Raw genomic sequence first — 12,955 nt, 5'->3', positions numbered from 1 at the left:
TTTTAATTTCAAGTCTAATCTAAATCAACTTAATCATAAAACCTTAATGGCCAGTTTCGATGTTATATCCCTCTTTACAGAAGTTCCAACCACTGAAGCCTGCAAGATAGCCTTAGAACTCTATATCCGAGACCCTAACCCAACTATAGACATTCCCAGGAACCAACTAGCAACCCTCCTATAATTTACCACGATAAAGACAAACTTCATGTTCAACAACCACTACTATATACAAACAAATGGCCTAAGCATGGGCAACCCAGTATCACCAGTTCAAGCCAATATTTTTATGACACAAGTTGAAACACAAGCAATTAACACAGCATTACATCCACCACTATACTGGTACAGATATGTAGATGACACAGTTGCGGGATTCAGATCTACAGAACACATACTTAATTTTTTCAATAACATTAACTCTATACATTCCAACATTAACTTCACATGTGAACAGAAAGAAAGCAATCAAATATAATTTCTTAACCTCAAAATTACAAGAACCGACACACAATTCAAAACAGAAATCCACCGAAAAATCACCCACACTGGACTATACATTCCTTGGGACTCAGCACATGAAACAAAACAAAAACTCAACATACTAAGAAACCAAATAAACACAGCCATAAAACTATGCTCACCAGATAAAATTAACGATGAATTAGACAAAATAAAACAATACTTCATCAACATCAATAAGTTTCCTCCACAAACCGTAGAAAACATTATACGCACACACCTAGACAGAAAGCAAAATCAACCAACAAAAGTAAATATATCTCACGAATCAAAAAATTACGAAACCATATTCTGCTGCATACCATATATTTCCAACACCAGCAGACAAATAACCAACAGTTGGCAAAAACTAGTAACAAAATATGACATTCCAGTTAATACCAAATTTATTCAAAAACCAGGCACAAAACTGAGGTCTATACTATGTAAAAACTACACTGACAAACACCACACCAACATTATTTATAAAATACAATGTAACAACTGCCACGACTTCTATATTGGAGAAACAAGTAGAAAAATGGAAACCAGATTCAAAGAACATAAAAGTCATCTTCACACGTTTTCGAACACTGCAAGTCAAATAAACACAACATAACCATAAAAAACACTCAAATACAAAAATAAACAAACGCAAAATTAAAGAAGCCTTACTTATACAACAACTTAAACTCAAAATAAACCAATATAAAGGAATACCTTTATACCTACATTAAATATAATAAAATAAAATTATATATATTCAAACTTCTAACATCGCCCTCTACATTCCGACACTCAGTTACACAACCCCTTCCAAACATGTGGTCAGCTTTCGGTCAGTTACCTCTTTCTTTCTTTGTGAACCTGACGATGACCGAAGAAGGTCGAAACGTTGTTAGCTCTTCTACGTAAAATATTTTCTCAACTCAAACGAGCCGTTTTTATTTATATATAATTCTCCACTTTATAATTTATTTTTGTGTGCATCTTAAAATAAAACTTGCGAGAATCTTATTTATGTTTTTACAGGTTTATAGTTTGTTTGTTTTTGTTTATAGCATTGCCACATTGGGATATCTGCTGAATTTACAGAGGGGAATCGAATCGCTGATATTAGCGTTGTAAGTCCGTAACCTTACCGCTGTACTAGCGGGATTCGTTTTATAGTTTTATAAACATTTTTTGGAAATTTTGTTTCAGTTAAGTTAAAGGCACAATCTCTGAAAAGATTAAAATGTTAGTAAATATTAGTACTGTAGAAGTTTGATAAATAAATATTCTTTCTCTTGAAAACTTACAGTTTTGTTTTTCTAAGCACCCCTACAGTATAATTAAATCAAAAATAAAGGGTAAATAAATTAAAAACGGAAGTACTATAATATTTTATAATCGCAGCATAAATAATTCACCGCTTTCAACTTTTTTCCTTCAAATCAAAGAAACATTATTTTAATAAGAAAGTTTGTGTATTAGTATTTAAAATACAATTATCATATAGATTAAGCTTGTTTCGTGGGTGGGTGTAGCGTGTAAAGTGCACACGAGTGACTGATTAGAGGAGGAGGCCAACATGACGAGACTATCGTTTCAATATAATATAATACAAAACAGTACAGTGTTGGTTACCAGGCTGTTAATTTAGGGGCACTCATTGTGGACACGATTATGCAAAACGAGTTTGCAGGTTTCCGAAATATTAGACATCATTCAGATGTTACTGGATGATGCTGTCACTCGCCGTATAAAGAAACCTGTTTAAACTATGATAAAAATATTCAATTGCACACCAAGTTTTACAAGTATTCTGTACATTTTAATTGTTTAAATGAACAAGAGGAAAACTTAAGTCATAAGTGCATTTTTACTATTATATATTTTTCATTTTCCCTAATACTCAAATTAATGTTTTTCAATTTCTTAAAAATACCACCTGCTATTAATACAGTGGCCGTAAACATTCTTTAATGTTATTTTATTTTACTCTCACTAATGAACTTTTGGAGCTGTTAGTAAATTATATCTTATACCATTTTTCTCTCAAGACCCATTTCCTCTTTCTTCTCATCTGTAGACGCCATTATTTGAATATTTATGATATCGATTCTTTTTGTACCCTCCTCAATTATTCCAATATTCTTTTTTCTGACCAGTCCATCCTCCGTAAGACTTTGGCTGTTCAGAAAGTGACAGCTTTTTAATATTTCCTTTACTTCTGTTTTTCTTCTCTATGATGCACATAACCCAAACAGACCAATGTACCCTGTTTGTGCCCTTCATCTACTTATCACAAACCTTATATTTTTAGGCTTCTGTCACTGACTCTTCATTTTCTGGAATTCTCCCTACTCCAGTGACATTTTCCTTCTACTTTTACAAATTGGGTCTGGCAATTCTATAGTGATTGATGCTCACAGACTGTTCCACATTTCATCGTATCAGATTCATCACCTCGCTTTCACCCTCACCTCCCACTTCCAACAGCTGCTGGATGAGATTTATTGGATGGGCATGTGGATTACTCCTCACAACTTGATCACCCACTCTCTTCACCATCTGGATGTTTTGTCTCCCAAAGGTTACTACCTTCCTCTATTCACTATTCTAAAGTCTACCCATCATTTCTAGATTGGTGAGTACCCTTTCCTTTTTTTATATAATTTACTTATAGGATCCTGCCATGTGGCAGATCGTGCCTTGTCTATTTCTCAATATATTAATCGAACCAGGATTACAGAAAGAATTCATACCACCTTCACTGGCTACCTATATATCCATTGTGAGTTGGGGTGTTCTGCAAAACAACTTGAAGTACTCTCATGGAATGTATATATCTGAATGTTGTCTGATCCAGAACATATCTATTCCATGGAAACACCATAAAGTGTTTTGATCACACTCCTGACTCATGCTTGCTAGCTTTTCAAAATAGGGTTATGTGGTCACTTTCTTTCCATGCTGAAAGATTGACGTGTATTTTCTCCAGGTTTTCTCACTGTAAATTCTTCCTTCTTATCATATAGAGTAGAGAATAGGAGATCCTTGTCACTTTGGGAGAGTGGTGGACCATGGAGAATCCTCCCCAAATGGGACCTAACTACTAGGGCTAGAACAAGGGGTGCAAATAAGATAAGAAGTGCGGTGGTAGTGACACTGTTAATGTCACACAGTTCGTCCCCCACATAGCTATATCATATGCCATTCTCGTGTCTGATTATTTGAGTTGAGGGTAGCACACGCTACAATGATGTGTTCTCCTGCAGCCAGTCTCTTCAGTAGAGTTGAGGAAAACATATAATACAATGCCCTCTTTCTGAATCAGATATGTGTTCAGTTGAGTGCACATACCATGCTATTCTCTATACCATTACTGTTTTGCTCTTCTCTCGCAATGTTTGATGTACAACACTATTTGGTGTAAGAGTTACTATTGAGTTAATTTAGTGATCTAATATTTAATGGTCACTAAGTATTCTTAACGGGAGTGTTAATTATGATTAGCATTAAGCTTGAAGCTTTCACGTTTTTCTAATTATGTGTAATGTTGTTGTCCCTGGAGGGTTGCGGATTTCTAGATTGTACTGTCACTTGTTTTATAAATGCGTGCAAATAAGAAAAGCTAAGTCAGTAAACGTTGACTTGGTGAAAGTGATGTTAGACTACGTGATTGTTAGTTCAGCCATAACTGGTAATATTTTAAACTTAGTTTCATATTTTAACAAAGATTAGGAGAATGATTACCCTTGTCAAAGGGTGCTATAAAGTAACTATGATATACGGAATAATCTCAATGAATCAGGTTGTGAGGTAAGAAACAGAGCAGAGAAAAATATTGTCAATTGGTTGCTAGGGAGTCTGAGCTAGCTTGTATGGATATTTGACATAAGAAAGCATTATTTAAAGCTCTGTATACAATCGTGGTAACCAAAAGAGATAACGTAAGTGAACTTATCACTAATTATGTTGTGAAAACAGAAAAAAAAGGAATTATAAAGAGCATTTGATATATTAAATTTCTTGTTGGAAAGTAATTAATATTTGGTATTTCCAAATATGTTTGTTGCCTTAGGAATTATTTCAATATTACCAGTATCAGTAGCACCAGAAGAAAGGGCATTTACTGAATTATAAATTACCTTGGATAAAAATTGGTAAATACCTTAGAAAAGATAACCTGTTTCCTAGAGTTTTAAAGATTTTATTTGGGAACAGCTAGCCAATATTTTTTATATGTCATTGAGTAGTGAAAAAGTATTCGAAGATTGAGAGTTTGCTTATGTTATTCAAATATTTGAAGAATGTGATAAACATTATCCAGCCAATTATAGGCCAGTTAGACTTACATAAGTAGTTAGAAAGGATATGGAGTATGTGATTGAAAATGCATTACAATTACAGTCACTTAAAGCAGTTTGATATAGTGTCAAAGAACGTACATGGTTTCACCAAAAGAAAGTTTTGTTTAACAAATCTGATATTCTTTGATGATGTCACTGGAAGAGTTGGACGAAATGCTGTGGATTTGGTTTACCACAATTTTCAAAAAGCATTTAAGAAGGTGTTTCATAAAAAGACTTCTTACAAAAATTAAATATGTGGGTATGGAGGAAATGTTATTAGATTTGATAGAAAACAGATAAATCTGACTGGATCATAGTTACAAGGAGAGTCCCTCATGGCTCTGTCCTCTGCTGTTTGTGATTTATATTAATGATATTGACTTTGGAATGACTAACAGAATTTTGAAACTTGCAGATGATATTAAGATTTTTTTGGGTGGCTAATTGTATCAAAAATGCTGTAGACTTAGAGAGATTTAGATCAATTGATGCATTGGGTCAATATATGGCAGCTGATCTTTATTCAAATTGTAAGGTGATGCACATAAGTTTTCAGAATTCATATTATTATTACAACTTAAATGGGAATACATTAAACACTGTGGTTGAAGAAAATGATCTTGGTGTTGTGACTGAAAAGTCATTTACACTGTATTGTAGCTGCAATAGGGGTAATAGGATTTGGGTAGCATATGTAGAAATATTGATTACAAGACAAGGGATATTATTGTTTTATTGTCTAGATAAATTATAAGGCCTCATTTATAGTACTGTGTGCAGTTTGGGCTCCCTTCCACAAGAAGAACACTGAATTGTTGGAGAAGGTTCACAGAAGAGCCACTAGAATGATACCTGGGATTTTCCTGTGAGATGAGATTAAACTCACTAAACTTGTTTTATTTAGAGAGGAGAAGAATCAGAGGAATTTAACCGAGGTGTTTAAGATTATTAAGGGTATTGACAATATAGATCCATCACACTTTTTTGTTTAGCAGTAAAAATAACAAGACAAGGAGTCATAAATTCAAATGTTGATAGCATTGTAGTCTGCAGTAGTATTTTCAAATAATCAGGAGCATTTAAGTATAGTGGAACCAGATATTTTAATCGAGTTCAAGAAAAGATCTGATTAATACATGAGTAGCAAGGGGTGGTTATAGCTGGGACCAGAAAAGGACTTCCCTGATGGTCTAATAAGCTCTGCTTTGTCCCTGTTAAAATTTTATGAAATTTACAAAACAATGACTCAAGGAAGTCTTATTAATTTGGCAACCATTTCAACTGAACAGAATTAGACATTCATCAGCTAACAGTTTTTTCTTTCTGAATTAAAAGCCACACATGCTGACATCAAGTTTCAAACTACTTAGTTGGCTATTACTGTGATTTGTATATTTTTGATACAAGTGTTCCATATTAAAATATTGCACTTTTCTTTCATAAAGTTAAAATTGGTGCAATATTAGGGTATCTGTATGTATAAAAATAAAGATTCATTAATTAATATTAGTGATGATTTACTTTATCATTATTAGGCTAATATAATTTTTCTCATCAATATCTTTATTATGAAAATAAATTTTATAAACAATTCTCCAAATTCAGAATTATTTTCCTTAACATACAAATATATTGATGATTTGTTTGGTTCCAAGAATTCAGTACAACATAATTATATTGGTAAGTTTTATTCTACAGTTATACAGATTTAGAACACCTTTGGACCAAGTACTGAAGTACATTATTTAGATATCAAGATAATTAATAATTATCATAATATTAATATTTATGATAAAAGAAATGATTTAAGTTTTCAAATTTTTGGACTTCCATCTCCAAACATTAATGTACCAACAAATGTCATTCAGAGTATTATACACTCACAGTTTCTTAGGCATTGTAGAATTTGTAGTGAATTACCGTTCTTAATATCTAGCATTAGTCTACAAATTGATTCTTAATGGGTTTGATAAGAAAATTTTAATTAAATATTTTATAACATATATAAAAAATATTTACATAAATTTGAAAACAGTAATTTTAAACAGAATTATAATATGTACAATAAAAAATTCTCAAAAGGTATTGTTAATGAAATAACTGGAATTACTTATCGGACATTTAATATCTTACATAGGTATACTAATGTAGTTGCATCACATTCCTACACAAGACTTGCTACTGTGTAAATCTCTTTAGAACCACTGAAGATCCAGACAATAGCACAGAAAGGCTGGATGATAGGAGCTGTACTGAAACTTTTGGTTGGCCTTGTATAGTAATGGCTTAACATGTTGGTGATTACGTTCAAACATCATAAAGAGGGCTGAAATAATGACTTCAAGAAGAGTGTTGATGTCAACTGCATTGATGTCTTGTATTCTGTTATTTCTTTCCTATTAATTTTAATTTACTTTCTTAATGAGTAACCACCTTCCTACATCTGGCAAAAGTTGATACAGATGTCAAATATCAGGACTATAGAGCATCCACATCCTCTTTTTTTTGTTTTTGAAGCAAGTGAGGCTGGTGAAATTCAGATTAAACTGGATAGATGGTGTACCTCCAACACAACTTGTGTCTTACTCATACCAGTACTCTAAAAACTGTATATTACATAATGATCTACCTAATTATTTATGCTTCAATTGAATGTTTATACTGGGGCTGTGAACTTGTGTTTTGTTACAATTACATTTAATTATATGAATGATTCATATAAATAAACTGAAAAATCCATACAAAAAACCAAACTCACAATTTTATACAGAGGTGTATTTGTGAGGAGCAAGCTTGAATCTGCACACAGGTGACCAAAGATGCTGGAAAAAACAACTAACACATGATAACTATTTAAGACATGGATGTAACACATTTATTTACTAAAACAATGATTATGTAATACAAATAGTAATGAAATATCTTTTATTTAAATAAGAAAATATTTATTTGTTCAAATTTTACACTCAACACACATATTCTTATTTATCACTTCTGTCAAGTCATTTGTAATCCAATATTAGACATTAATATTGAAGTATAAGGTATGAAAAAAATTCAACCCTAACATATTTGATGACTTAAAATGTTTCAGCCATGAAACAGGACATTCTAAAAGACCAAAATGCTATGTGTCACAGTTATCAATGTCATATATGTTTATTACAGATACCTGTGGGTTAAAAAAAATCAACTAAATTCTTTTTCTTAAGAAACAAATCATTCACAATATTTAGATCTTATACTGAAGTCAAATACAAACACTTGACTTAATTTAACACAGAATAATTAGGATACTTTATTTAGTGTTTATAGTCTCCATCATTGGAATAAATGTGTTTTGATCCTGTCCTGTGTACCTTTGAAGATAAAAGCACATCAAGGCAATACCAATTCCTATACCAACAAGTAGCATAGCTATGGCTAATCCTGCTAGAGCACCTGTGAAAAATAACAAAAATTAATAAATCTGTTTGTGGTAGGAAGGTAACAAAAATTATTTTTAGATAGAAATGAAGCAAAAACTAAGACTTCTGCATAAGAAGCCAATAGTTTAGTCAATTAAAATGCATACCTTGACATGCAAATGTGAACTTAAATCACACAAGTGTAATTTATACAGAGGGTATTTTGGTGACAGCATTAAATATATTTTGAAAAATGTAATCACATATGAAGTAATCTCATATATTCAGTCACACTGCTGTTGTTTTATTGTAATTTAAATTTACATTACCAGAATTAATTACTTTCATCCATTTAAATTAAGTAAATATAACTATAACAAATTCACAGGATTTAGTTTTAAGTGTATGAAAGATTATATCTCTTTTTTTTATACCTTAACAAATGCAAACTTAATTCTGCAGAAAGTTCATTGCATGTTTTTTTTCTTATAGTAAAGCCATACTGGACTATCTGCTGTGTTCACTGACGATAATCAAACTTCTAATTTTAGTGCTGTTAATCCCTAGACTTGCCACTGTCCCAGCAGGGGACAAGAATGCATAGTAAGTTGGGTTCTTAATATGTGTGTGTTGTGGGGGAAGAGTATTTCTTTACTGTTAAAGAGATTTTAAAAAATGCATGTTTTCTGAAAGACTATATATGTCTTATGTTCCTCTGGCAAATGTGTGCATTATTTTTAACAAATCCAACTACAAATATGCAAAAAAGTCCATCTCAACCAAGCCAATAGGTTCATAAGTGTATGCTATGCATGGATGCAGTTGTTTACTTCTACAATGGCAACAGTTTATTAACTGTTGTTTCTAAAGCTTTCATCAAATGTATATGTGGATTAACTTCAATTTTTTATGGTTACATTGTAAAAACCTTTAATATTTAACTATGCAACCCATAATTTCATTTGTGTTTAAAAGAAATAATAAAATAGCATGCTTTAATTGTTAAATATATTATCATTAACCTTTTATTCTATTACTACATCTTCAATTGATATCCTAACATGAGGACAGAAAGAGTGAAGTTGAATCTGAGGCCAGTAGACTGGTGTTATAACATGGCTATGACTGGAAACCATATTTTGCTAACCTGAGTACATCAATTACCCTGACTATTTTACTATTACAGAAAAAAGATAGACTTGTTTTTATTTCAAATTTGTTTATTAAGTTTTGACATTCACATCACAGTTATTTGCTTACTCTATATAGATTAGATTTCTCTTAAAATGGAACAACTCTTAACTTATACTAAAACATAACAGTTAACCTTAAAATCTGATTCTAAATTTATCATTATAGCTACATGGTAATATTTAATGAAATGGTGGTCTCTTGTTTGTTTTACCGATTTAATATAAAAATACAAAAGTTATACAAAATATATTAATCCATTTTTAGTAACTGAAATTCATAATTAAGTTTAATACAAATGTGCAATATGTTCACATACATATAAAAACAAGCATTTGAAAACAAAAAATGTTAAATACATGTAATTATGTGTCAAAACTAACAAATGGAACACGTGTAACATATACATATGTAAAAACGACTTGAAAATACTGAATGCTAAATCACATGCTGAATGAAAAATAAATGTATTTAAATAAGTGTTGTCTTGTCAAATACGATAAATCTTTTTACACTTTTATGACATTATGGTTTTCCTGGAAAACTTGTATTAGATGTCAACTCAGAAACACCAATGCTCAGTGCAAGTCAAAGATTTTAAAAGTTTCCAACAATATAAAGTAAAACAGTCCAAAATACAACTATGAATATCAAAATATTCACAGGTGCATAGATGTATTTGATTCTACTTTATACAATGTCCATATCTATACTCATAAGGCAGGTATCCTCTAATCTAAACAAACATACCTGAGCTATAGCCAGATTTATCTGATTTATTGTCATCAGCATGTGCTTGCTCTGATAGCTGTAAAAAGTTATTCATTTGTTTAACAGGTCTGCGGGTTTCATCTTGTTTTAACTTCTGTGGATTTTTTGTGAATGAATGTGCTTCATCAATATTTCTCTTAACTGCAGAAAAATTATTCATTTCCTTAAGATTCCCATGCATTTCTTTGTCCCTTAATGTTTGAGGTTGCCCTCTGAATGGATGAACTTCTTGAAAACTTCCCTTGACTGCATAAATCATTATCTCCTGAAAACATAGTATTTCAGTTTTTTTTAATTATTCTAAGCAGACATTAAGACATACTAATAATCATTCTTTCACATCAAACTAAATATAAACAGGAAATATCTGGAGAGCAAGTCAGTTTTAAGTAGACTAATATTTCTGTAAATCAATGGACTAATACTATATTAAGATGATCCAATAGCTAATTCATAAGAACAAGAAACCCACTTAAAGTCAAAATGTATGGCTAGTATGGGTAATAACCTTAAGATGACCTGAGAAGGTCAAAATGTTGTTCTGTACTTTATTTTAATTAAATTTTTAATACCCATACTAGCCATCTTTAGAATATAATAACTGTAATTATTTTTTTCTATACAAAAATTACAAAACAAATGTCTGAAACTAACAAAAGAAGCATAAACTTTAAACTTTACAGGTTTCATCTATTTTGCCTTCAGACTGAACTTTATGAAAGCTCAACTGTATTGTTTTATAATTATACATATCTTATTTTCACTTTTGTATTGTTTTTAAGTTGTATTTTTTTAGGTAATGATATTTACTTCCTAATTTATATTTCATGAAAATATTTTGATTTTAATGATTCATGAAATAAGAAATTTAGCTGTTATTATTATTGTTATTATAAAAAGTAGAAAATCAAACATTTCCATTTTTAGCATTTAAGTTTTAATCAGTTGTCCAGAAACAAATTTTGGTTAACATGTAAGTGTTTTGTGTGTAGCCAAATCTATTCAATTTACAGCATGCAATGGTACACATATTTATAGTTTCAAACAAAAAATAAAGACACTGCTTAGCTTGTTATAAAATTACAATTAATATTTTTTATAAACATTTGCACTATTAAACTGTGTAAAATAAAGCACAACCAATACATAAAAAAATCAAAAGTCCATGTCAATTTTTCCAATTAAAGTGAAAGTTAGAAATACTTGAATCAACAGCACTTTTTAATGATATGGTGATACCTCTGTTTTTGTGAGACACAATCTCAAATACATGCTTACCTTCATACTGTTCACTAGTGGAAGAGTTAACATATTGTGCCACACTAAGTAATTTTATATTTTCATCTGCTACAATACTCATTGTAAGGAATTAACAATAACAACAAAGGCTGAAATCACTTCATTTTTATGCAAAATATAAGCAGAATTTACATATTTTTGTGTGATCCATGTAGCATTAGGTATTATGTAACAAACATTCATGAACCCAACTGTGATGTTTATACAGTTCAGAAAGACATGTTCACACAAAAGAATAAGATACACAGATTCATCATTCATTCTAGGGTTAAGTGATACTTAAATGCCTAAGTAAAGCACACCAGTGTGTCTGGGTGATGATGCTTAGGAAAAAAGTAAAGAATAATCCAAATAGAAAACATCTATAATGCACCTTGATAAGGATATATGAAGAAACAACTGAAAATAAAAGCTATTTGTTACTTAATAAACAAAATACAAAGTGTAAGATATCATACATATCAAATATTTAAAAAATGTATTGTTTAATACACACACACACAAAATCAACAAAAACAAACAAACAAACTACCTTATGGATGAAAGTAATGCTACAGTCTGGAAGAAAGTGAGAAAAATGTGAGCAGTGAACATGGAAGATGTACAAGAGAAAGAAAATTTTAAAGAGAAAGCAAAAACAGATTAGAAGCTCCTAAATATGGACAGAATATCTATTTTGAAATAAAAAATAAAACACTTGCCAATAAGAATAAGTTAACATACATTTTGATAAAAAAAATCATCTGATTAATAACAAAAAACACTTTCAAAGAGGGTGTAACAAATTGAAAAAAAAAAAAGGTTAATAACAAAACCTTTGGTTGAAGAATCTTTCCACTTCACATATCACAAAAGCAATCAATACTTGGAACCAGGATCTAGAAGGACTATGTTTGTTTGCATAATGACTTTCATACCAGAGAGATAAAAAAAAAATTGTGTTTTTGAATTATGCGCAAAGCTGCATGAGGGTTATCTGTGTTAACTGTTCCTAAATTTAGCAGTTTAAGATTAGATGGAAGGCAGCTAGTGTCATCACTACCCACTTCCAACTTTTGGGCTATTTACTCTTTTACCAAAGAATACTGGGATTTACTGTCACATTATAATGCCCCTATGATTACAATGTGAAGTACATTTGGTGTGATGTGGATTCAAACCACCAACCTTTAGATTATGAGTCAAATGCCCTAGCTACTTGTCCATGCCAGGCCAAGAAACATCATGAGCCAGCTAGTAAGTGTAAAGACAGACACAAGGTTTTTGAATACACACTTTTTCTTTGCATCCATGTTCAATTTATTCTATGAATAATATTTCTGGAATCTGAATTTTGCAGACACATTTGAATTTTCCATTGTTCTACACAAATTCTACAAGATGCCTTAAATTGTCTAGAAATATAAGAAAACAATCACTTCACGAAAAGTCAGTGAAAACACCGAA

At 31.0% G+C, this 12,955-nt stretch overlaps 1 protein-coding gene across 5 annotated transcripts in view; it reads right to left on the bottom strand.

Annotated features, from left to right (window-relative positions):
- Positions 1-7,690: 7,690 nt before the first annotated feature.
- Positions 7,691-12,955, bottom strand: part of LOC143236594 (uncharacterized) — a 62,228-nt gene continuing 56,963 nt past the window's right edge. For all 5 annotated transcript variants that reach the window (XM_076474892.1, XM_076474893.1, XM_076474889.1 and 2 more), the window contains 2 exons: positions 10,190-10,475; positions 7,691-8,282 (listed from right to left, as the gene is read on the bottom strand). In XM_076474892.1, the coding sequence (XP_076331007.1) occupies positions 8,140-8,282; positions 10,190-10,475 (429 nt within the window). In that variant the 3' untranslated portion in view covers positions 7,691-8,139. The remainder of the gene's footprint in view (positions 8,283-10,189; positions 10,476-12,955) is intronic.

Source organism: Tachypleus tridentatus, chromosome 13 (genome assembly GCF_004210375.1).
Source record: "Tachypleus tridentatus isolate NWPU-2018 chromosome 13, ASM421037v1, whole genome shotgun sequence".
Taxonomy (NCBI): domain Eukaryota; kingdom Metazoa; phylum Arthropoda; class Merostomata; order Xiphosura; family Limulidae; genus Tachypleus; species Tachypleus tridentatus.
Note: the sequence above shows the minus strand (reverse complement) of the source record. Positions and strands in the feature narration are given on the sequence as shown.